At 57.6% G+C, this 24598-nt stretch overlaps 1 protein-coding gene across 5 annotated transcripts in view; it reads right to left on the minus strand.

Moving 5' to 3' along the window:
- Positions 1–216: 216 nt before the first annotated feature.
- KCNH2 (potassium voltage-gated channel subfamily H member 2) overlaps positions 217–24598 on the minus strand; it is a 62659-nt gene continuing 38277 nt past the window's right edge. For 4 of the 5 annotated variants that reach the window (XM_066385242.1, XM_066385240.1, XM_066385239.1 and 1 more), the window contains 13 exons: positions 13474–13638; positions 11952–12395; positions 11195–11406; positions 7146–7574; positions 6243–6630; positions 5755–5954; positions 5019–5271; positions 3788–3981; positions 3400–3499; positions 2534–2806; positions 2259–2445; positions 1745–1922; positions 217–510 (listed from right to left, as the gene is read on the minus strand). In XM_066385242.1, coding sequence (XP_066241339.1) covers positions 361–510; positions 1745–1922; positions 2259–2445; positions 2534–2806; positions 3400–3499; positions 3788–3981; positions 5019–5271; positions 5755–5954; positions 6243–6630; positions 7146–7574; positions 11195–11406; positions 11952–12395; positions 13474–13638 — 3173 coding nt within the window. In that variant the 3' untranslated portion in view covers positions 217–360. Of the gene's footprint in view, positions 511–1744; positions 1923–2258; positions 2446–2533; positions 2807–3399; positions 3500–3787; positions 3982–5018; positions 5272–5754; positions 5955–6242; positions 6631–7145; positions 7575–9417; positions 9817–11194; positions 11407–11951; positions 12396–13473; positions 13639–24598 lie in introns of those variants that run through there. The other variant, XM_066385243.1, reaches the window with a different exon arrangement.

Raw genomic sequence — 24598 nt, forward strand, 5'->3', positions numbered from 1 at the left:
CATTAATTATTCATATGATCCTTAATTATTATCCTTAACAATAAGAGCAGTAAATAGCAGAAAAGTCCTTGAGGTGCCTAAGGCCCAGGGCCGGGTGCCTCCAAGCAGTTAGACCAGCTACTGCCCCAGGAGAGTGGGGGGGACCACAGATCCCAATCCACTGCGGGCCCTGCCCTTGCCCCTCCCACTGGGGCCCTAGAGACGGCAGGAGGAGATGGTCCCAAGGGCTGTGGAGGGGCTGTGCCTTCGACTTCCTCTCCCCTTTGTGGCCAGGGCCTCCCGGGCAGGGCCTCCAAGGGGAGGGGCCCAGGCAGTGCACTGAGCCCTGGATGAGCCACGTGTCCACTCTGGGCCACCCCACTAACTGCCTGGGTCTGAGCCATGTCTGTGCAGGGGCTGGGAGGTGAGGGCGCCCAGCTGGCCCGGCAGGGAGAGGCGTCGAGTAGAGCCATCTTGGGGGAGCTCCGGGGCCCCCGAGGGGAGCTCCTCACAGACCATGAACTGGGAAACCTGCAAAGAACAAAAAGTGTGAGAGGCAAGGAGCCCTTGGAGGGAAGGGAAGGGACAGACGGGCAGTCAAGTGGATAGAAAGAAGGGTCAGAGTTCAGAGAGGGTCAGGAGAATCCAGGGACAGAGGACAGGGGAATATAAAGGGGCTGGAGAGGACAAGTTGAAGGGCCAAGGCAGACAGAGCAGGACAGGGACCACAGGGGAGGTGCAGAGGATGGAAATAGAGAGATGCCCTATTCGTGGGCAAGAGCCACACTGGGCAGCTGGGAGCTGTGGGAGCTTCCCCTAATGGGGACGGCGCAAGGCCACGGTCACTTCCTTCCCAGGGAGCATGGCTGCTGAATCCCAACCAACCCAGAATAAGGGGCCTGGAGCTGGGTCAGAAGCTGAGACAGAAAGAGAAACAAGGTTCCTTCCTCCAGTTTAGAAAGAACAAATGTAGAGGCAGGCTAGCAGCCAGGCTGGGGAAGGCCAGGGAGCACGCCAGGGCGGCGGAGGGGGTTCGCGGGTGTGGATGCGTCTGCCGCCAGGTCTGCAGGGGTGGCTGTGAAGGGAGGCTGGCACAGTGGCTGACGTGGGCCCTGTGTCTGCAAACAGGAGCAGGCAGCACATGGGAGGGGGAGCAGATGCCAGAGAAAGGAGGGGTTGATCCCAGGCTGTCTCTGGGAGCCAGGGGAGCCCCTTCTCAGAGCCCAGACACTGCTATCCAGTCAGGAGGCCGCTCTAAAGAGGACAAAGGGCCAGAGGGGGAAAATGTAGGCCAGAAGAGCTACAGGAACTAGCCAAAGCTCTCACAACAGCCCTGCAGGTTAGCCAGCCAGCATGACAGCCATTGAATGGCCATAATCAGATCTGGGGGTGCTGCTCATACCTAGGACCCTGTCCCAAGGGCTCACTGGCTCAAAGCACCAATTACCAGGCCTCAGGCTCAATCAGTCCTTCCTCCTTGCAGACCACTCATGGTCACAACACAAGCACCATGCACAGAGCCAGCTGTCCAGGTGACACAGGGGTATCCATGCCTCTGCTTAGCTGTCTGGGGGCTTTGGTTGGGGGGCTCTCCTGCCTTGCTCTGTGCCCTCAGCTCCTGTGGTGGCCTTCCTGCAGGAATGCAGTTTGGGAGGAGGCAGGGGCCCTGGGCCAAGCAGAAGGGGCCACGAAGCAGGTTTTGGCAGAGCTGGCTCAGCAAAGCTGGGCCCAAGGGGTCAGGCAGGAAGGGGCTTTTGGAGCGTACCTGAGAAAGTGAGTCCAGGGTGAGGGGGGGGACGGGGCTGACAGGCAGCAGAGGGCAGACGGAGGCCGGGCCCGGGCCCGGGGTGGTCACAGCACTGTAGGCAGGTGGCACCAGCGTCATCTGCCTTTGAAGCAGCTGCAGGATGGCGGCCATGTCTGCACTGAGCCGGGTCTCCAGCCTGGGGCAAGAAGAAGGAAGGTGCTCTGGGGCTTGGGGAAGTGGTGACACCAGTCATTGACTTGGGGACATTCAATGGATAAGCCAGCTGGTCAACCCCAGGCCCACGCTTCATCTCGGGTGTGGCAGTCCCTGGCTCAGCTCTGGGTAGAAGGCGTCCACTGGTGGAGCACTCTCTCCGTTCTCTGCACAATTCTGCACAATACTGCTGGGAACCCAGAGATCACACTGCAATATCCTGCCCAGCACAACCCACAAACCCCCCTACACCCACCCACACACACACAGCGGACACACCCAGCTCTGGGCGTGACTGAACCCCCATGGCCGCCCTCACCTGTTGAGCTGCCTCTGCAGGGCATTCAGCCTGCTCTCCACATCTCCTCGGGACCGCCGACTAGGGCTGGAAAGAGGGATGTTGAGGAGGCTGGGAGCAGGGGCGGGGCATCGAGGCAGCTCCTGGTACTGGCGGCCCCGACTGTCCCCCCAGAAGCTGAAGATGTTGGACACTCCTGAGAAGGCGCCTGGAGCCAGAGAGCAGAGTGAGGGCGGACCAGAGCAGATGCCACACACACACACACACAGCCCCACCCCCTGTGGCCCTTGCCCTACCTGACAGTGGGTTACAAGTGTCGCTGCTCTTTTCACAGTCCTCGGCCGGGGGCTCCCCACTGGGTGGCTCTCTGGGGGGCCTGGGGCTGGAGAAGGGCACCAGGCCAAGGGGGCTGGAGCTGTGGCCTGGGCCCTCATCATCACTGCTATCTGGGCTGGAGGGGCCACTGGACAGGCTGTCCCCCCACGGCCCACCTGGCTGGCCCCGGCCACTGGGTCCTGCCCCCGCCCGGCTAGGCCCCAAGGACGACACCTCCCCTGGCTGTTCCGGGTCTGTAGGAAACAGAGAAAGGGCCTCAGAGAGGGCAGGATTCATGATTGATCATCAGGGCAGAGGGGAACAGAGGGGACCAGAGTGCAGGCCTGCAAGGGGCTGTGGTAGGACACCCTGTGTGTCTTCTCTCCCCTTTCTCCAAGCAGACAAGGAACTCTAGGCAAGACCAGGTCATCTTCCTCTGACTGCTGGCTGCCCAAGCACCCAAGCACGGATAGTGACACTGCTGGGCAGGGCTCTCTGGGTCCCTGGGCCCTCAGCCTTGGTCCTGGCACCCTTGTTTCCTTTGTTCTGTCCCTTCTCCCTTCATCAGTTCAAGGCAGAACCCACCCAGACACCAGCCAGCCCTGGGGAGGACCAAAGAAGGTCAGGCATGCCCTCTTGCCATGGACGGCAGAAGAAGGCTTCCTGGAGGAGGTGACAGTCCAAAGTGGGCCTGAAAAGACAGGCTGCGTTTGGACAGTTGGGGTGAGGACTGGGGAACAGTGGCAGGGGGCAGGGCAGGAATGTCTGTGGGGCCCCTATACAGCGAAAACAGCTGGACCCCAAGCTTCGCCCCGCCCCAGCCCCGCCCCCGCCTCTCCCGCCTCACCCTTGTCAGTGCGCCTGCGGAAGGACAGTTTGCGCTTGCGTTGCCTGCTGAAGCCGCCCTCCAACTCCGCGCTGCCGGGAGAGCCGGGGATCATGTTGGTCTGGAACCAAGGGAGGCGTCAGGGCCCTTCCGCGCCACCCGCCCTGCCTGGGTCAGGCTCAAATGCCCTCATTAACTGAGCCAGTGGGGGGGAGAGTGCCCCTCTAAGGAAGCTCCCCGCAAGCATGGGGCGGCACCTCTGCCCCCAGAACAGGGGCTGAGGCCAGAATGCTCATATCCCCTTCTGACTCTAAACCATTTGACAAGCAGGGAAGCAGGCCCAGGGGAAGGTCACACACAGCTGAAGGGAGGCCACCCAGGGCGTAGCCAATGGGGACAGCCCACTCACATCTCGCAGGTTGAAAGTGATCTCCAGGCTGGACCAGAAGTGGTCAGAGAACTCCGGGTACATGTCCAGCACCTCCAGCAGGTCATCTCGATGGATCTTGTGCAGGTCGCAATAGGTGAGGGCCCGCACGTCCCCGTTGGACTTGCCAGGCCGCGCATAAAGGTTCAGAGGCTCTCCAAAAATGTCATTCTTCCCTGGAGGCCACAGAGAGGGAGGCTCAGCCCCTGCAGCAGCAGCAGCAAGGGCAACAGGCACCTATCTTCCGAATTCACACCCGTTCCCAACACCTAGCCCTCAGCCATAGAACCGGAGACACACAAGCCAGCCCCAACCTCCCTCAGTTCCCAAAGGCAGGATGTCCACTGTGGGCCACCTGAGGAGTAAGTGCAGGAACCTTGGCTCTTCCTGCCTCCCGGCAACTAGAACGAGCTGCCAGAACCAGCCCAATTGCCCGGCTCTGCCCATGGCCCAGGCTTCCTTAGAGTCTAACTCCACTTCTCCCCAGCCCCACTCCCGGAACTTCTATCCCTAACATCCCCCCTCCATCATTGTACCCTCATAACAGCGTTTTTCAAACTACAGATCAGAACACAGAAGGGACTCAAGACCAACATTTTGTTTACTGAAAGAAAAGAGGCCAGCAGCATAGCTTAGCACTGCACACAGCAAAAAGCACCTAGTAAGACTGAGTGTTCTATAGAAGAAAAATGGTTTGGGAAGTGTTTGTGAACGGAGAACTAAAAATCTAAAATGACCCACCATGACAAGGGAAAAACAGGCAGAGGGCAGCAGAGCCCCTGCCCAGGCACACAGGTAGGGTGGGAAGAAAGGGGCAAGAAGGGAAGAGGGGCAGGACCCCCTTTGCTTTGCAGTTGGTGTGGGCTGGGCTTGGTTGTATCACATAAGGCTGCAGGGAACTTAATAAGTTTCCTTAGTAAAATCAGATGCATAACCTCCCTCAACCCCCCCCCCCCCAGAGGATTGCTGCTTCACGCAGGGCACTGCTGCCTGTGGGGAGACCCTGCAGGGAACCCGAATCTGGGAAGGGCTCCTCTCCACTGCCCCCTTGGGCCTGAGCTCAGGCAAATTAAAGGAGCCCCAGGTCCTTGTAAGCAGTCCTCTGGTCCATGGATCCCCACAACTGTGTCCTCAAAGGCCTCGGACCGCTCCAGGCCCTCTCAGTGGGTCTTCCAGCCCAGCACACCCCCCCATCCCGCCGTCCCCACCATACCCAGGATGGCCACGACAATGTCACCACGCAGGATCTCAATGGAGCCACGGGAGATGAAATAGAGGGCAGTGAGCAGGTCCCCGGCGTGCACCAGCGTGTCCCCCGGTGGTGCATGTGTCGTTTTGAATTTCATGGCCAGGGCCCGCAGGCAGCCCTTGGTGGCCCCTCGGAAGGGCTTGCAGTGCTGCAGCAGGGAGCGGTTCAGGTGCAGGCAGATATCGGCCTGCAGGCACTCCGGGAAGCCCTTCAGCACCTGGGGGCAGGGCTGGCTCAGCATACCCCTCCTCAGACCCCACCAGACCCCCACCCAGAGACCCAGCAAGGAGCATCAGGGTCCATTTCGGGGAAAGGACCTGGGTGTCCATTCCAGCTCCACCCGTTTAGCTGGGCACCCTTGGGGATCCTGCCTCAGGGCCCTAGGCCCCCATCTGCTTATGTGTAAGGTGTGGAGACCAGTTCCTGGCGGGACTGTTGTAAGGATGAACCATCATTGTGACCTGCAGGAACCTGGTCCCGGCCTGCCCCAAAGTGAAAGTTCTCCCAGGAAATGAGTTTCAAGGGCAAGAGAAGGGTGACATGCCTCTTAGTGTCTTTCTAAGCACTGACTGTGACCAAATGAGTGTGAGATGTGCTCTCTGCATCTCGAGGCGTTCCTATTGCCACTCCACTCCCTCCAGCCCACCACCAGCCTTCAGGTGGCCCGGGGGGGGGGGGGGGGGGGGGGGTGGGTCCTCACTGCATTCATGTCAATGCCATTGGTGTAGGACCAGGCGTGCTGGAAGTACTCCTCAAGGCGCTGGCGCAGCGGGTTGGGGATCTGGTGGAAGCGGATGAACTCCCGCACCCGGAGCATCTGCGTGTGGTAGCGGGCCGTGCCCGAGTATAGCCGCTGGATGATGGCCGACACATTGCCGAAGATGCTGGCGTACATGAGGGCTGGGGGTGGGGTGAGTGGGGACATCAGCATCCAAGGGACCCGCCCACCCCTGTGCCAGTCAAGGACACATGCAGTCACATCTCTGTGAGTACAAATACAGGAGTCCCAAACACAGAAGCCCAGGCAGACACACCCCTGGGCTCTGCCTGTGTGTGCCCTTACCCTGGGTGTCCCAAACAAGCCATGATGCTGGTCCTGGAGTCAAAGTCCTGGGGAGCCCCCTTGGCCCCTCTAGCACACACCTGGGATTCTTCCGAGGGCCCCGCCCACACCCAGCGAGTACTCACAGCCAATGAGCATGACGCAGATAGAGAAGATCTTCTCTGAGTTGGTGTTGGGGGACACGTTGCCGAAGCCCACGCTGGTGAGACTACTAAAGGTGAAGTAGAGGGCCGTGACGTACTTGTCCTTGATGGAGGGGCCACCCAGGCCACTGCTGTTGTAGGGCTTGCCGATCTGGTCGCCCAGGTTGTGCAGCCAACCGATGCGGGAGTCCATGTTGGGCTGCTCCATGTTGCCGATGGCGTACCAGATGCAGGCCAGCCAGTGCGCGATGAGCGCAAAGGTGCACATGAGCAGGAAGAGCACCGCCGCCCCGTATTCTGAGTAGCGGTCCAGCTTCCGCGCCACGCGCACCAGCCGCAGCAGCCGCGCCGTCTTCAGCAGCCCTATCAGCTGGGGCGGAAGGAGACATTCCATGTGGAGCAATTGAAAAATGGAAGCATTGAAGCTCTAGGGGGTGGCAGGTGGGCATCGAAGGAAAGGTCCCCAAAGACTTCCTCCCAGAACCTCCTCTTAATGACTGAAGCGCCTCCCACGCGCTGAGATCAGCCCAGAGTCCGGTTCATTTCTGCACTAGCTTTGTGACAAAGGGTGCCTGACTCCATAGTGAGAACGAGGAAACTGGGACTCGGGAAGGTGCAACACCCACCCTAACGTGCCTGGCCAGAGGTCCCATAGCTTCCAAGTCACCTTTAGGTGAATTAGAAGACAGTGGCCTCTTTGGCTAGACTAAGGAGAAAAAAGCAGCCCTTCTGGATCTCTCTGCACCCAATGGGTGGCTGGGGTAGACAGGGGACTGCAGCCCTATTTCTCCAGCCACCTCTTTTGCTCCACCACCTCCTCACCCTTCCCCTGTGCCCTCCAGGCCTCTGCTCCCTTCCCCTTCGTTGGTCTCCCCACCAACCCACCTCCTCTGAGCCAGAGCCAAAGATGAGCAGGTCAAAGGGGATGGCAGCCACCATGTCGATGAGGAACCAGCCCTTGAAGTAGTGGACAGCGATGCGGCCAGGGTGGCTGACCACCTCTTCATTGGCGTTGACGTAGGTGGTGCGGAAGTTGATGAGGATGTCCACGATGAACATGATGTCCACAATGAGGTCCACCACAGCCAGGGGCTGGCAGGCGTAGCCACAGTCAGGGGCCACGGGGCCCTCCTCTGTCTCCTTGAGCAGGAAGGCGGCCGAGTAGGGCGTGAAGACGGCCGTGTAGATGACCAGCAGCAGGATGAGCCAGTCCCAAACGGCCTTGAAGGGGCTATAGTGCAGGATGGTCCAGCGGTGGATGCGTGGCGCCTGCAGCTTGTACTCCGGCAGCACATCCGCGCCCAGGGACAGGACCTGGATGGGGAGAGAGGATGGCGGTGAAGCTCACCTTCCCATCCTGCCCCGCAATAGCTGGGCAGAGACAGGCTTGCCTTCCAGACCAGGTGGCAGCAGACACGCCTCTTTCTCCCCGTGCCAAACATGGAGAGCTGAGGCCAGCTGCCCACTATCCCAGGGGCCTCTGTCTGTCTCTCTCGGGACTCCCCCTGCCCCTGAGAATCCTCTCTCACAGACTTCTGACTCAACCAAAGAGCCCCTTCCACAAGTGCTCTGGCCTGGCCCATCCCGACCCTACAGCACTGACTGCCAGGGCCTCACGTCCTCAGGCCTCTGGGCTGAGAAGGGCCATGATGGGTAGAACCTCAAAGAGTCCCACTCACATTCTAGCTGGTGATCCCCAGGACCCACCCTCCCCAGATGGACTGTTTGGAGAACATCACCTTAGAAGAAGTAACTGGAAGTTCAGATAGGACATAGTTAGGGATTTGTCCACCCTGGGCTGGCCATGGGGGCTCCAAAGGCACATGATAGGTACAGGGAGCAGTGGGGCCTGGGACAGGGGAGGGAGCTTGGGGCTTCAGGCCCCCACTGTGCCCTGCCTTTAGTGCAAGCTGCCTGCTCCTTAAGGCAGAGAGTACGGGGCAGTGGCCTTTCAGGGTTCAAGTGGGGATTGAGGAAAATGAACTGACCAGGGCCCCTGCAGACAAGGGGACAGAATAAAGTAACTGCCCCTAGATGCATCTCCTCCCAGTGCCTGAGAGGCTGAAGCACATCTGATAATAGTGACCCAGCCCCTGAGTCTGCCCACACTGAGTCTGCCCACACCTGAGTCTGCCCACACTGAGTCTGCCCATAGCATAACTAGCATTGCCACAACTAGTATGCACACACACGCGCGTATACACACATACACACACACACACACACACACAGCAAGCCTAAGGCCAAGACCTGAACCTTCAGATTCACCTCAAAGGAGCCAGGCCCAGCTCCGTACCCCTCAGCTTACTATATGGCCTTGGACCAGGGGTGTGAACTCTCTCGACCTGTTGTCCCACAGAATACTGCAGCTCACATAAGCCAGATCATGAGCCCTCACCTATGGGTGGGAAGAGTCCTCACTGTACCTGTCCCCCGGCAGGGAGGGGCATGTGAGCCCAGGCAGAGAGCTCAGGTACAGGTGGTGGTGGCAGCAGGAAGGGGGAGGGGGTCTCAGACTTGCCCTGGAGCTACTTCCAACCTCCAGCAGCCCCTCTGCCACCTGCCCCCCACCCTTCCTCGAGGCTCTCCGACCTGGGGCTGTCCCCGAGGAGGTGAGTCAAGTGCCTCAGCTCAGCTGCCCACACCACCATCCAGCGGTCTCTGACCCCACTCTCTTCAGACGCCAGCCTTGAAACCTGGATCCCTGAAGCAGCTCATGCCTCCCTCAGCCACCAGGGGTCCGCCCCCCAGCACGTGGACAACAGAAGCAGTGAAGCCCCAGGGCTTCCAGACCAGGCCTGGCCACTGCCCCCATGGGGGGGGATCACGCTCCTCTCCTCCCCCCACCTCCCGCCATCCTCTCTGGGCACCCATGTCATTCCTACTCCACTCCTCTCCTAGCGTTTTGAGCTAGAAGACTGTGGGCCATGGGAGTCGCAGGAGATGGAAGTCCTGGCAAGAAAACACTGCCGGCCCAGTCCCAGCGGACCTGGGGAAGAGCGAACTGAGCAAGGCTGTGGACCCTCTAGCTCCCCAAACCCTCCTGCTTCCCGGAAGCCCTCTCCAGTCTGGAGCCAGAGGGTCCTCTGGGCTGCATCCCAAATCAGTGGCCCAGTCCGCAGGGAGAGGAAGGGGCTGGGGGGGGGGGGTCACCTACCTCCTGGGCCACCAGGCTGGAGATGCGCACGGCCCGCCTTACCCGGCCTTTCTGGGCTCTGGGTTGCAGAGCCCCTGTCCCACTGGCCTTTCTGGCAGGGGCCGCCATGGAGGACTTGGCTCCCCCAAGCCTGCCTGACCTGGGGCTCGAAAGCCCGGCCAGCACCTCACCTGCGCCCCAGCAGCAGCCCCAGCCCAGGCTGTGCCCCAGAAACTGGCAGCCTGGCTCCCAAGGCAGCCTCTGGCATGAAGCCAGGGTCGCGGGGGGCTGGGCCCCAGGGCTGGGGTCACCCTGGCAGTGAGCGTGGACAGCAGCCTGCCTGGCTCAGGCTGCCCATGGCCCCCTGGTCCAGGCCCCCGCTGCCAGGGTGCCGCGCTCTGCCCTCTGCCAGCCCAGCAGCAGCAGCGCCGCGGTAGGAACCTCGGCTGCTCCGGCCCGCCCCTCCTCCTCCCAGGTCCCCACCCCTACCCCGCCAGCCTGGCCAGCGGCCCCCTCCCCCGCAGCCGCTCTGGGCTCCTGCTGCAGCCGCTCCTGCAGCCCGTACCCCTCCCCCTCCCCCCAGCAGCCAAGCCTGTCACCGCAGATTAATGGTCTCCCAAACACCCCCGCCCAGCCAGGCCAGTGCCCAGCCAGCCAGAGTCAGACAGACACCCAGAGATGGAGAGACTGCCTGGGGACTAGCAGAGCCAGGAACACACGCACGCACTGACACGGACGCACATGTGCACGGACCACAAACATATAGAAGCACCCGCTGCGGGCACAGGAACAGGGCAGATGCCCAGGCTCCAGGTGGGAACAACAGAGCCAGGGGCCAGAGCGGAGAGGGGTAAGCAGCCAGATATGGGGCCTGGGGTGTGGGGGAACATTCTGGACTCAAGACCAAGGGGCTGGACACCTGGCAAGGACCCAGAGAGCCAGAGAAGATGGGAGCAGGGCCAGGAGGAGGGCTGAGGAGGCCTGGCTGGTGGCTCACTCACGCTCACGTGGGCTAACTGGGGGAGTTGCCGTGGATGGGGTAGGAGGCGGCAACAGGGACTGAGGTATGGCAGGCAAGGGACAGGAGTCCCCACCGTCCAGGCTTCCCACCCTCTGCCAGGACTTGAGGAAGGAGATAGGATGGGCAGTGGGGGGTTTTCAGGCAATCTTACTGCCAGGAGGGGGCAGGAGACAAGGCTGGTGCCGCCACAGGGCAGTGCTGGGCATTGCCCCCAGAGGCTGGTACCCAGGATTCAGAGACTGGACCCCTCCACCTCTGTGCCCCCATCACCATACCCTCCCTTCCTGAAGTGGCTAGGGACCAGAAGCGGGTGCTTCCAGGCCACCCTGGCCCTAGCATCAGGCTCTTCCTGGCTGAGAAAAATCAGGACCCCTAAACCTTAACCTCTGTGGTCCCTTCAAATTCAAGGCCTCCTATGGGTTACCCTCCAGTACTTTCTACATCACACCCTCAGAGCAGACCATGTCACTTCTCCGTGGCTGTCTTCTCCTGTCCACTCTGGCCCTCTCAGGGGCCCACCTTGACTGCACTCTCCGCCCTGTGCCCATCAGCCTGCTTTCTGTATCCACCCTGTCCCAAGGCTGCCTGCCCTCCAGTCTCCCTTTCTCCAGGACCTCCCAGACTGTCCCTTCACCCCAATTCTAAAACCCCCAGCCCCACCCCTGGCAGCAGCTCTGCCCACCTTCAAGAGGCCTTCACTGACTGAACCCCCCTACTCACAACACACCCCTGCCAGTTCCTCCAAGCTGAGGGGAAAGCCAGGGACTAGGCACCTACCTGGGTGACCTTCTCAGTGACATTGTGGGTCCGTTCCTTTATCTTGGGTGCTATAATCTCCCGGTCACTGGTGGGTGAAGCCAGGAAGGGGTCGCCCTTGAAGTCCACAAAGTTGAGGGTGATTTGGGGAATCTTGCTAATGGTGCGGTAGCGCACGAGGTCCGAATCTGATGTGGAATTAAGCAGGCCGCTGCGCAGGGGGTGCATAGCCCCTAGGGTGGGGAGGAAAGCAGGGTCAGGGCAGCAGGCAGGGGGTGCCTCGCCCCTGGGGCTGAGGGGAATAGCGTAGTCAGGGCAGCTGGCAGGGGCTGACATAAAACAGGTGGAGACCAGGCCTCACAGGAGCCAGGCCATTGGGCTCGATGTGTCATCAAACTGAGCTCAGGAGACAGGGGCAAAGTTGCTGAGAAACAAGGCCTGACTCATCCCCCTCCTGAAGGAAGCACACCATGAAACAGCAGAGGAGGAAAAGCCCCTTTAAGAGTCTGTTCAAGGACACTGAGGCCCAGCCAGAGGGCCAGGTGGGGGCAGGGACCTTGCCATTCCTGCTCCAGAACACCGTGGGGGAGCCAGCTCCATGGGCCGGCCAAGGCTTGGAGAGCGCAAGAATGTAACGGGATGAATGAACATTTAATGGAGTAAAAGGCCACTTAGTGGGATTAAATAAATGCTTAATGGGATTTCCATCTTGCAGGCACCCAGGACAGGGCAGAGAGGAAGGAAACGCAGGCCGGCGCATGGGGAAGGGCGCCCTCACCGGTGCTGGCGTGGCGCGGGGGCTGGGGCAGCGCACCAGCGCGCATGGCCTCAATGTCGTCAGCGGACGAGGCGCGGCGCACGCTGGCGCAGCTCTCTCGGGAGCGAGTCCGGGCCAGGCTGCAGCTGGAGCCCGAGGCGTCCGGGTTGAGGCTGTGCGCATGGGGCAACGGGTTTGGGCCCGCAGTGCAGGTGGGTAGGGAGCTGGGGCCCACCGGCGCACACCGCTCCTCCGCCTGTCCCAGCCCCGCCACGTGGTTGTCCATGGCCGTCACCTCATCCAGGGCCAGCGACTCGCTGCTCGGCGCCATGGGCGTCAGGTCCACATCCACCACCACGGCCCCCGGGGCACCCGTGTTGTCAGCGCCGCCAGGCCGCACCGACGACTCCCTCGCTGTCAAAGCCAGCATCGCAGGTAGCTTCAGGCGGAAGGTCTTTGCGCGACCTGCGGGGCGAGGGGAGCTGTGAGTTGTGTGGCCGTGGGGGTCCCCCGAGCAGCCCAAAGTGGGCAGGCCCAGGCGCTGGAGCCCCCGCTACCTAGCCGAGGATGGTGGGGTAGCCGAGGCCTCACAGCCAGCACCCTCCTTCCCGACTTCCATTGCACAGAATTCAAGTCTCAAAAAGATTCTAGAAAGCAATCTTATCTAAGGCTCTGACAATAATAAACTACTACTTCTTGAGCCACATACCATACTGTGGGTTCTACACAAACCATGGGCGATTCACAACTGCGCTGGTGGGCAACATCATAGATGTGAGAAAATGCAGGCATGAATGAGCGGTGTGACCTGCTGGAGGCCACACAGTCCTCTGGCTCACCTTCCTGCCATACCCTGCTGCAGCCTTGCAGATGGCCCCAGCGTTATCAACATTGCCACTCCAGAGCTTGAGAAATCACGAGGTGAGGCTCTTTGGCCATGACTCGAAAGGACAGGTTAGAGTTAAACCCAAAGTGGCCATCGTCAGTGAGGACAGGGGCCTGAGCCTGCATCACAGGGATGAGGTAAGGCCTCCATGCCTCCAACCATGGTGAGCATTCCCCTCAACTCCTCTTCTCGATCAGCCCGGGCCCCAGCAGGGAGCTGGCCAGGCCAGGAACAAGGACCAGGGGCAGAAGTTTCCCAGAGAGAGACTTGAGGCCCTGAGAGACAAGCAAAGGGGACCAATGAGCAAAGGGGACAGCTGACTCCGAGGTGGCCAGGGCCATCTGGAAGGGTGACTGCCCCAACCCCGGGGCTGGGGAGAGGACCACTCCCAGAGGATGCTGTGATGGAAATGCAAGCAGGTAAAGCTAGGATACCAGATGTGATCCTTCCCCAAGGACCTGCGACACTCTGGGCTCAATCTGTCACTCCATCTCTGTCTGTTCACCTTGAACCAGATGGGACCGGGCCACATGCTCGGTAGCCTCTGAAAGGGTCCCACACACATATTCCTTCCTGCAGGGCAATGACATTGGGTAGCCACATGGCCTCAGAAAAGAGAGATCTCATATTCCTGCACCAGCCCGAGTGCAGGCTTACCTGGGGCCAGCCAGCTGATGGGGGGGCCGCAGTGGTTGGTGTCACGGGCCGGAGACCCCACCATGTCCTTCTCCATCACCACCTCAAAGTTGAGGATGAACATGATGACAGCCCCGTCCTCGTTCTTCACGGGCACCACGTCCACCAGGCACAGGAAGCAGCTCCCTGCGGAGTGGGGGACACGGCCACTGTGTCACCAAGGCCCCTGGTGGGCAGAGCAGAAACCTGAAGGGGCCCATCCACTACTGCCTCCTCCATAGCCCCACGCACAGCTCTGAGGGGGAGGGCAGGAGGGCCTCCTGCCCTACCCCTCCTCCTGCCCCATGCCTGCCAGGCTGCTGCCCTCAACCCACTGGCTCCAGCTGGCCACTAGACAGCTTGTCTTGTGTCTCTGGCCCTCTCCCTGGGTGCATTTTCCTTCTCTCTCCCTCTGGGGGAAGTTCCTTCCTGCCGCCACCTTTTCCTCTCATCTCTCAATTCGTCCTTGCTTTCCCTCAGATGTGGTAGTGTAATGTAATGCAGACATTAGGCCCAGGGTCCCTGGGTTCAGATCCCACCTCTGCCACTTTGCCGTGTATCATTCTGCTTAAATCAGCGGTTTTCAACCTATGGGTTGCGACCCCAGCGGGGTCGCCTAAAGCCATCAGAAAATACATAATGCATATCAGGTATTTACATTCCAAATCATAACTGTAGCAAAATTATAGTTATGAAGTAGCCACCAAAATTATTTTTTGGTTTGGGGTCACCGCAACATGAGGAACTGTATTGCGGGGTCACGGCATTAGAAAGGTTGAGAACCGCTGGCTTAAATGATTCAACCTTCCTGTGCCTGGTAGACTTTCCTCATCTATCAAATGGAGAGGATGATAGTTCCTTTCTCCTAAGTTGGATTCAGTCAACATATGCCTGGTGTACACTGAACACTACACACACACACACACACACACACACACACACACACACACACAGGTTCGTGACTCCTCTCCTCTTTGTCCCCGTCCTGCCTCTCTCTGCATTTGTCCCCAGCTGCTGTGTAGGTCCACAACAGTATACATTCCAAAGTTGAGAGCAAGCATTTCAAAATCTTTACTGCAATTCAACACCACCATGCTATCAAAGCATGGGATGCTGTATTTCACAAAGGTACTGGTTTGTGACGTATCAGAAATAAAAGTGATCCTTCCCCAAACAGTCGTGAAGCACTGCTCCTAGCTCATGCACCTCTCTCTCTCCTTGTCTTCCTTTTCTCTGCCTGGCAACCAAGGTGAGGCCAGTGCACCAGGCCAGATGGACCGTGCCCACCTCTGCTCCCCGTCCAGCACACAGCCCTTCCCCCTCTCTGCTGATTTCTGAAAAAGACCCTGACACACATGTTAACATCCCGTCTCTCCCTCTCTGTGGATCCTGCAGGCACCAGGGTTGTCCCTCCTCTCCCTTTCCTCTCAGAGCAGAGAGACTTCTTTCCTTGTCTCGTCTCTTGCCTCAGCTGTCTTTTCTGAACTGCAGGGGCCCTAACTGGCCAGCACCCAGAACAATGCAGCAGGGAGCAAGCACTGGCCGGTGAGGTTAGAGATGGGCAGTGCTGATGGCGAGGGAGGGGGCAAGGATGAAGCACAGTGGAGAGGGAGGGGTGGCGGCGAACTGAGTCGAGGGAGGCCAGCCACCTAGAGGGGCTCTGGATGATGCTTGAGGCCTGTCACCAGGCCTTGGGCAGTGTGGCAGCCATGGCCTGCACAGACCAGGTGGGAAGGGCCTGACTCCTGCAGACCAGCCATCCTAACAGCTGGGGAATTCATCTTGCGGAAGGAGAGCCTCTGACACCAACTGAAACAGGATGGCACTGAGATGAGGGTGGGAAGGCTGGACCAGGGAAGGGGCCACCAGGAATTCTCCATCCCTTCCCCTGCCCGGAGGTCCTTCCACTCACCACATCTCAGGCCCTTCTGGCTGGGACCTCGGAACCTGAGCTGGGGGTTCTGTCTGGATCCTCCACCAGCAGCCAGCCTCTCCTGTCCCCTGACCTCTGGCCTCTGACAGGGTGACAGTGGTGTTGGGAGCTACAGGGGGACCCAGCTGGAGACTGTTTGGCACCCAGACAGCCCGCCTAGAGTTTATGTCCTAATATGGTGATGGCCAGCAGCGGCCTGGATAGGGACTGGCCGTCGTCGGGACTAGGAGAAGCCAGAGACCAGGAAACCTGGAGATCCCGCCACCCGCCACCGGGGCCTTGGCCCCATTCCTCACCAGGAAACCTGTCCCAGGAAAGAAGTCCAGAGTATGGAACCTAGAGGAGCCTGACCTTTCGGAATAGCCTGGAGACTGTGACCTTGAGGCCTCAGCACTCTGCCCAGTCCATTCAGGCTTCTCAGCAAGAGAGGCCAGAGCTGCACTCTGCAGAATAGACAGCCAGGACCCGGGCCTCCCGCTGCAAAAACTCCACATAGAAGTTCTCTTGCTGCACAGGCTGACCCCACCCCTAGACACGCTCACCCGCAGAGCCCCCTTGGCCCTCTCTCCCTTTGTGACATTCAAGGAATCTTTCCTTTCAAATAATCCTGTCAAAGCCCAGCTTGTACCAAAAATGTGACCTGGAGCCCTGCCGGGTGGCTGTGAGAAAGAACAGGAGGAGGGAAGGCTATTCTCAAGGGTACGTGGAAGTGAGGAACGTGGGGGGGGGGCAAGTCAGCTGGGGCTCTCCGAGGCTCTGTCTCCTCCCACCTGCCAGGGTGGTCGGGTCTTCTGTGAGCTGCACATCACCAGCCCCTGCCCTCCAGCCAGATCGGCCAGCAGACCTCATCCCATCACTGGTTAGGAATAGGGGGAGCTCTGGGCCCTGAGGACAGCTGAGGGTCAGTCAGGCCAGGGGTGGGGCACAGGGACAGCCGGAGCACGCTCCAGCCTGAGGGCCGGTGGGCTCTGACCCTCATGTAGCAGAGATGTTGGCAGTCAGCGGGTCAGTGACTCCCAGGAGCCCTGTGCTGGTACCTGCACACGCAACAGTGCCCACCCCCCACCAGCCCTGCTCCTCCTGCCCAACCCTAGCTCCTGCCCATCACTCACTCCTCTTCTTTCTCTGACCTTGCCCTGCCCCCAGGGTGGCGCCCCCAGAAGCAGAGGCTGACTTTGGCCCCCACACAGAGCTGAATGAGGCTGCAGTTCCATGGACAGCCACTCTGTGGCAGGCGTGGCCCACACTACCAAGGTGACCGGTGCCAGACCTGCTCAGGGATGCCACGGACAGGTGGAGAGGAAGAGGACCCCTCCACCTCTGCCCACAGAAAGGCTAGGGGGTTCCCCCATGCCAAGGGGAGGAAGGAGCATGGGATGTGAAGTCAGGTGGCCTTTGCTCTCGTTGTGTCAACATGATCTTGGGCAAGTCACCTTCCCTCCCCCAGCCTCAGGCCGCCTGTCTGCAGCGCGGGGGAGGTGGCATCCACCCCAGGAGGCTGGAGGGATGAACGACATGATGTGCGTGAAGCAGGAGCCAGACTCACAGGAGGCCCCGATAATGGGAGGATGAGGGAAGGGAGAGGGAGAGAGATGTGTGTGTGTGTGTGTGTGGGGAGGGGGGGGGTTCTCAGCAATGGAGAGGCGACAGGCCACCTTGCTCATGTGGCTGATGCCAGGAACACCTCACTCAGAATAATCAGCCCCCAACCCCAGCCTGCATCCTGGGGCTCGGGGCACCCTGGGCCCTGAGGGGGTGGAGACAAGGGAAAGCAGACGCAGTCATGTTGCAGGCCACTGAGGAGGGGAGGGTGAGGGGACAGCAGGAGGGGCCCTGGGAACGAATCAGGCCTGGACAGATTGCAGGTGCAGCAGGTACAGCTCTTCCTGCCCCCGGGCACCATCATGCATCAGAACGCAACACTGCCTTACTTTCATCTGGTACCAACCCAGGGCATCATCTCTGCCTAGCGTCCCAACCTATTTGAGGGCCCCAACTACAGTCCCAAACTAGATTTCCTCACCCCCGGGCACCCCCCACCCTGGCCTTTCCTGGGCAGGCCTCTTTAAATCAGGGCAGCAGAGATGCTGAGTGTCCTTGGGCAAGGAACAGGGTCAGGTCTCGGTCTGTAAACGAGGTGTCATCGTGGCTCCGTCAGGGTTGACTCTCCATCCCCCACAAGTATTCACTGAGTGCAACAGTGGGAGGCATTTGGGGCAGCGTGAACAACACAGTCCGGGCACCTGCCCTGTGGCACCAGGGAGTCAACAGGATCCCAGCTCAGAGCCTGGGCAAGACAGAGAAAAAGAGAGTAACCCAGGCAGAGGGACAGGCCTGGGGTGCGGAGCGGATCTGCCCGACCATCAGGAGACCTGGGAAATTGCTGTGTGGCTGTAGGCAAGTCATTCACCTCTCTGAGCATCGGGCTCCCTGGGGGCACTGCAAGGATGAGTGATCCGGCCCTGAGTGTCAGATGAGATGACACATGGCCTTGTGGAAGCATCCAGAGCTATAAGGAGGCAGGGTGCTGGGGTCCTGCAGGGAAGTTGACCTCGGGGCGGCAGCCATCCTAGCCCTGGTCTCCTCCCTGCCCAGCTCCCAGCAGGAGGAGCTGGGCCCAAAGTCACGCAAAGGGCAGGAGGCTGGCCCCAGGGCCCTGTCTGCCCCCAGGCAGAGACACTGTCTTTGCACAGCCCAGGGCTGTGCAGTGTCAGGTTATATTTAGCCTGGTGGCAGCAACAGGAAGATGCAGAAGGAGCAGCTCCTGGACCAGAGCCACCGTGTCACTAACACAGCTCTCATGGGGAGCCTGGGGCCTAGGGAAGCCAGGGCCATTGCAGGCCCAGGGGACAGAGTCAGGGAGTCTGAAAGGTCAGCCACTGAATGAGTGCACACGCATGTGTGTGTGTGTGTGAGAGAGAGTGTGTGTGTGAGAGAGTGTGTGTGTGAGAGAGTGTGTGTGTGAGAGAGTGTGTGTGTGTGTGAGAGTGTATGTGAGAGAGTGTGTGTGTGAGAGAGAGAGATCATCTTCTCGGCCTGACTCCAGGGGCTGTGATGCAGATGCCCCAGGGAATGAACTCACTGTGGGGCAGGAGTTGGGAGCCATGTTCCAGGCCCCGACTCACACTGAAAGGGTACCCCCCCCAGACAAACCCCACCACCACCCTCCCAGCCTGCCACCTTCCCAGGGACTTAGAGGGCCATACAGAGGGCCCCGGGGACCTTGGCACAGTGGTCTAGACCCCCCCAAATGTACTGCGTGTGGCCTGCCTATGTCATCCCCCCATCCCCAACAGCCTAAAGAGAACTTCTAGAAAAGCTCTGGGGCCCAGACCGGCCCTGAGCCTGTCCACTGGGTGTCACTTGACCTCTCGGGGACGTAGCCTCCTGTTCTATCAAGCGGAGTCACCAGAAATCCTAGAGAGGTGAAGTGAGGCCATGCTCCGACAGGGAGAGCTGCTCTTATGGGTCCTTCTGCACCCTCCCCAAGGCCTGCACACTTCCCCTCTCTCCTCTGGCTTCCTGGAGTCAGCCCCCCTCCCCAGAGAATCCTTCAGGATCCTCTGTTCCCCACCCCACCAGGCCCTCTGCCTGCTCTCCCAGCCAGACCTGCACCCCTTCCTATGCCAGCATGCTGAGTCCCGAAGAAGCGGGCCCCCAGTATACCCCAGCTGCTCCCCCCAACCCTGACCCCTCTTCCAACTCCTCCCATCCTTCTGGGCCTTGCAGGATCGCTCTACAAAGACTTCCGTGGCTGTTCCATCCAGCCCACATGGATGGTTCACATTGAGAACCCTTCTAAAACTATCTCCTTAATTCAGGAGATAATTGCATGTGGGCTTCTGGAGTGAGCTTCCTCCCTCCCCCCAGAGTCAGAGCCCGGAGGTTAGGGTCTGGCTGGCTTCAGGGGAGGTACTGGGAACAGGTGTCGGAGGATTTCCGAAGGGCAGTGACTGGCGCTAATGACAGGTGTGTGTGAAAGGGCCGTCTCTCTTCCCCCCTCTCAGCTCCCTTTCAGATCCAAGGGTACCAAGTGTTCTTTCACAACAGAATCTGCCCGTTTCAAACTATCCTGAGTCTAAGCAACAGGCGGAACCATCATGGGGATTAAGGGGGTGCCTTTTGCCAAAGTGTTACAAAACCTGGTCAGCAGTTAGCATGGCACAGGGAGGCTGACTGCCCTGGAAGCCAGGAAACAGCGGAGCACGCTCAGACCCCTACCAGCCTGCTTCAACATGACCCCCACCTATCTGCAGCCACCAGGAAACAACCTGGGACCTGACCCTCCCCTGGGGCTTGGTGAGCTTCTAGAACTGTGCCCCATCGTAGCCCCCAGCATACCCCCAGAAAGCCTGGGGGTGCCTTAGAACACCACACCCTGATTCCACCTCTCCACCAGCCGCAGCTTTTCAATCGTTTAACCAAGAGCTGTAATCCCCCCAGCCCTCGCCCACCTCACAGGATACCGGGAGGGGCCAGAAAACACAGGCACCTATGAAAGCCTCCTGAAAAGTCCAATGGAACATTCGAGCATCAAAACATACGACGATGGCCTGACCAGGCGGTGGTGCAGTGGATAGAGCATTGGACTGGGATGCGGAGAACCCAGGTTCGAGACTCCGAGCTCGTCAGCTTGAGCGCGGGCTCATCTGGTTTGAGTAAAAGCTCACCAGCTTGGACCCAAGATGGCTGGCTCGAGCAAGGGGTTACTCGGTGTGCTGCAGCCCCACGGTCAAGGCACATATGAGAAGCAATTAATGAACAACTAAGGTGTCGCAATGAAAAACTGATGATTGATGCTTCTCATCTCTCTCTGTTCCTGTCTGTCTGTCCCTATCTATCCCTCTCTCTGACTCTCTCTCTGTCTATAAAAAAAAAAAAAAAATATATATATATATATATATATATATATGACAATGAGCCCAACAAAAACACAAAACCTGCAACACAAAACCTGTATTATGTGTCGATGATAGGATCATCTCCCTAAAAAAAAAAAAAAAACAGCTAAACTCTTAGAACTAATGATGACGCTGATACAAGATCAGCCCACAAAAATAGCATTTCTCTCCACCAGCATAAAGAGATGAGAACAGGGAGTCAAAAACGAGACCTTTCTCCTAACAGCAACAGAATGATAAAATATCCAGATGTTGACCAAGAATGCACAAGGCTTTTACAGAGGAAAAAACAGAAGCAAAATAAAACTTTAATCAAGGATATAGAACTGATCTGATAAATAGAGGAACAATCCGGGCTCTTAGATGGGACAAATATTATAAAGATGTCAATTGTTCCCAAATTCATCCATAAAACCAATCTAATTCCAGGCAAGATTCTAGGGGTCTTTTTTCTTTGCAAGAACTCGACATTTCTCTAAAGTTTATAAAGAAAAAGGCCCACAAGTACCTACATCAACCTTTAGAGCAGCGGTTCTCAACCTGTGGGTCACGACCCCAGCAGGGTCGCCTAAAGCCATCAGAAAATACATAATGCATATCAGGTATTTACATTCCGAATCATAACTGTAGCAAAATTACAGTTATGAAGTAGCTACCAACATTATTTTTTGGTTTGGGGTCACCGCAACATTAGGAACTGTATTGCGGGGTCACGGCATTACAAAGGTTGAGAACCACTGCTTTAGAGCAAAGAATAAACACAGATTTGACTTCCTAGATACTAAGGTATACTTAATGTCATAGTTTGATTTTTTTAATGTGGTTTTGAAGCAAGAACAGACAAATAAAAATTTGGAACAGAACAGAGAGCTCAAAGACCCACAGATATATGGGTAATTAACCGGTGATACAGGTAGCCCCACAAATCAATGGAAAAGAACAGGCTGTTTACTAGATGTGTTGGGAAAATTGGCTCACTACACGGAAAAAAATACAACTTGATCCCTACTTGACACTACAGACAGAGGTAGGCTCAGAATGGATTAAAGACCCAACAGAGAAAGGTAAAACATTTAAGTAAATAAAGGAAACTGTCAACCTTTGCGACCTCAGGATGGTGAAGGATTTTTTCAACAAAACTCCAAAGACACAAACAAAGTTAAAACTTGATAAATTAGTTTGTATCAATAGTAAGTATCTGGGTTGGATAAATTTAACCCATAACTGAATGGGAGAAGATATTTGCAACATCTTGATTCAGCAGGAATTAATACCTAGAATATATATATAATATTGAAGTGTACACATTTGTATTTCGAGAATACACAGCATCTCCTGCTAACCCACAAAACAAAAGACAGGGGCTTCAATAGAAGGGAGACAGTGATTGACAGGGAAGTAAACCCGAGAGGTTATCCAGCCTGAGAGATGGACGATCAGACTCCCATGAGGGCAAAGACATGCAAATTCAAGCAGCTAGATATCATTATCACCTATTCGACTGGCAAGAATTAGAAAGGTAGGTAATGCCAGGCGTGGCAGAGACATGGGGAACAGCAATCTCATGCTCTGTGTGGGTGGGAGGTGACAGCTGAAGCCTTGCTCGCACACAGAGAGTACTTAGTTGAATTAAATGTCCAGAGACCTGTGACCTAGCAACTCCACCCCTGGGAATGTAGCCCTAAGACACCGTCAGGTGGGTCCAGAAGGGGTCCGGGTAAAGATGTTCCTGGCAGCATTATTTATGGAGATGCTCTGGAGGGGCCTCCCTGGGAGAAAATGAGGTGAGTGCATCCCAAAGAGTCTGGAGCTACAGACCAAATGTCAAGTAGTAGCCTGAATGGATTTGAAGGCATCATCTTCCCGTTCAAGAAAAGTGAGCACTGGAATACAATAGCTAGGACATACCATTTGCATAAATTAAGCCTATGTGCATCCAAACAAAATACACATTTTGCATGAACATATGCAAGCAGCACATTCACAGGAAGCACATTTGAATGGTTGCCTAAGGGGAGGGTAATAGGGCTGGGGAGTGAGAGAAAAAGAAAAAAAAAGGAATGGAGTGAAAGAGCAAGAAAAAAAAACAATATCAAATATTGTGATTTCCATGATTTGGGGGAGTGGCTGGAACTGGGACCAGCGGAAGCCTGGAATGAGGGTGGAGAGAGGAGGCAGACAGGGTTCTACCCAGGACTCAGGATACAGGGCAAGGAGAAGCCCTGCAGGGCACAGGGAGGCTTAGATCCCTGGCTAGCTGACTGCCCAGGGTTGGCCAGGAACCTGCGGCCACATGGGTAACACCCTGCCTCATGGCAAGCAGAATGAGCCTTGACACTTGATTCAGCCTTGTTGGCATCTACCATCTGATTTTCGGCACCTCTCCCAGAAGTACCTGGGAGGGGAGGTGTTTGGTCCCACTCAGCAAATTGCAGCTCTGGGACCAAGCTGCAGCCACATTTCCTGGGGCACTGATCCCAAGCCCTCACAGGGCCCTCTGGGACAAGATGGCCTGTGTAGCAATACTCTGTGCTGGGCAGACTCCAGAGCAGGAAGAGAAAAAATCTAGGTTTGAGTTCCCTCTCAGGTAGTGGCCAGCTGGATCAACATGGGCAAGTCCCACAGCTTTCCTCAGCAAGAGTTTCCCTCCCGTGAAACGATGGACAGGAGGCCAGCTTCTCAGAGCGCCAGAGAGCACACGTCCCAGCCTGCAAACTGGAAGTGCAGTGACAATGACTTGCCTATGAGCACAGCCACCACCAAGACTCCCAGCTTGGCACCCCTACTCAAGCCTCCTCAGTCCCATCTCTGAGTCAGGGGAGGCCAGAAGTCCTGGATGCCTTCCCTGCACCCCACAATGTCCCTCACCCACAGCAGGGCTGGAGGACTCCCAAGCCCAGCAGGCTACCTCTCCTTGGCCCAACTTCCTCTGGCCCTGACAGCCTCCCGCTTCTCTAACCCCCACCCCTCTCAGCCCTGGTCTTCTATTATTCTAAGACTTTTCACAGAGGGAGAGATTGAGGTCCAGAGATAAAAAGTGGTTTACCCAAAGTCACACAGCAGCTCTGTAACTGAGCCAGAAGCCGCTCCCAAGTCACTGACACCAGGATAAGGCTTCTGCAACAGCAAACTGCTCACCTTATTTATTCATTCATTCTTCATTCGTTCATTCATTCATTCAGCAAGCTGGCATATACTGAGCTCCCACTATGCACTTGACTCATAGATCCAAACAGAGAATAAAACAGACTGCTGTCTGCCCTCACGGAGCTTACAATCTAATGGGAGAATTTGGACATGGCGACCTCATCCAGAACTGTGAGCAAGAGAGCTGGTAGGCCAAGGAGAAGACACTGCCTAGTCCTCAAAGTGCTTGGTGTCACCTGAACAGAGAGGTTTGTTTGAGGCCAACCACAGCTCCAAGCATGTACATCTTCACAGGCCCTGCACTACGGATAGGAGGGGAGCCTCTCCCATATTAATCATCTGTCTGAGGGGTCCCTCCACTCCCCCTGTTCTGACCCTGACCCCAGGGCTCTCCTCCCATGGCAGAGAAGAAAGTTTCTGTTAAACTCCCCCACACGAAGGGGCTAGAAAATTCCACGTTCTCCCTGCCTATGGAGGCGGGGTGATAAGAGAGAATGTGTATTTTTAAAAAAAGGCTCATTCTCCACCCAAGCGGAAGGTTCTCTAACGTAGGTATTTCAAGCAGGGGGGATGGGGAGGTGTTTAAATGTGAAAGGGCTTTCTTGGAATCTGTCAATTCACACTGCACACTGGCCTAGAAACCACCTCTGGGCAGACAAGACTCACTGGTCTCACCCCCACCCCCACCCCCACGCTGGCTCTCCTGCTGCCCACAGTCTTCCTCTGCAGAGCCCAAAGCCACCATCAAACTCTGCTCCCATCCCAGCCGCCTGTGCAAATATTTACACAGCTCCTCTCCCAGGGCTCCAGCAGACACAACACGGAGGAGCGGCCCCCCTGACACTCTGCAGACCGCAGAGTGGGCCAGGAATGGCCCACTATACACCCCTCCATCCTGGCAGGCCGGCCTTGCTTCCGCCTCCCTCTGGGGACAGGAAGCCCCCAAGCCGGCCAGGGCACCCTGCTCCTACTCAGGAAGGTCTCCTCCTGCAGCCTCAGAGGAAAGGTGCTGGGTGGGGAGAGCCCCGGGCACCTCTCTGGGGCCTCCGGTCCCCTGGCCACAGGCAGGCGCACTCACTGACCCTGCCTCAGAAGACCTAAGGCGAGGGTCACCCCGGTATCTTCT

This window comes from Saccopteryx leptura, chromosome 5 (genome assembly GCF_036850995.1).
Source record: "Saccopteryx leptura isolate mSacLep1 chromosome 5, mSacLep1_pri_phased_curated, whole genome shotgun sequence".
Classification (NCBI taxonomy): domain Eukaryota; kingdom Metazoa; phylum Chordata; class Mammalia; order Chiroptera; family Emballonuridae; genus Saccopteryx; species Saccopteryx leptura.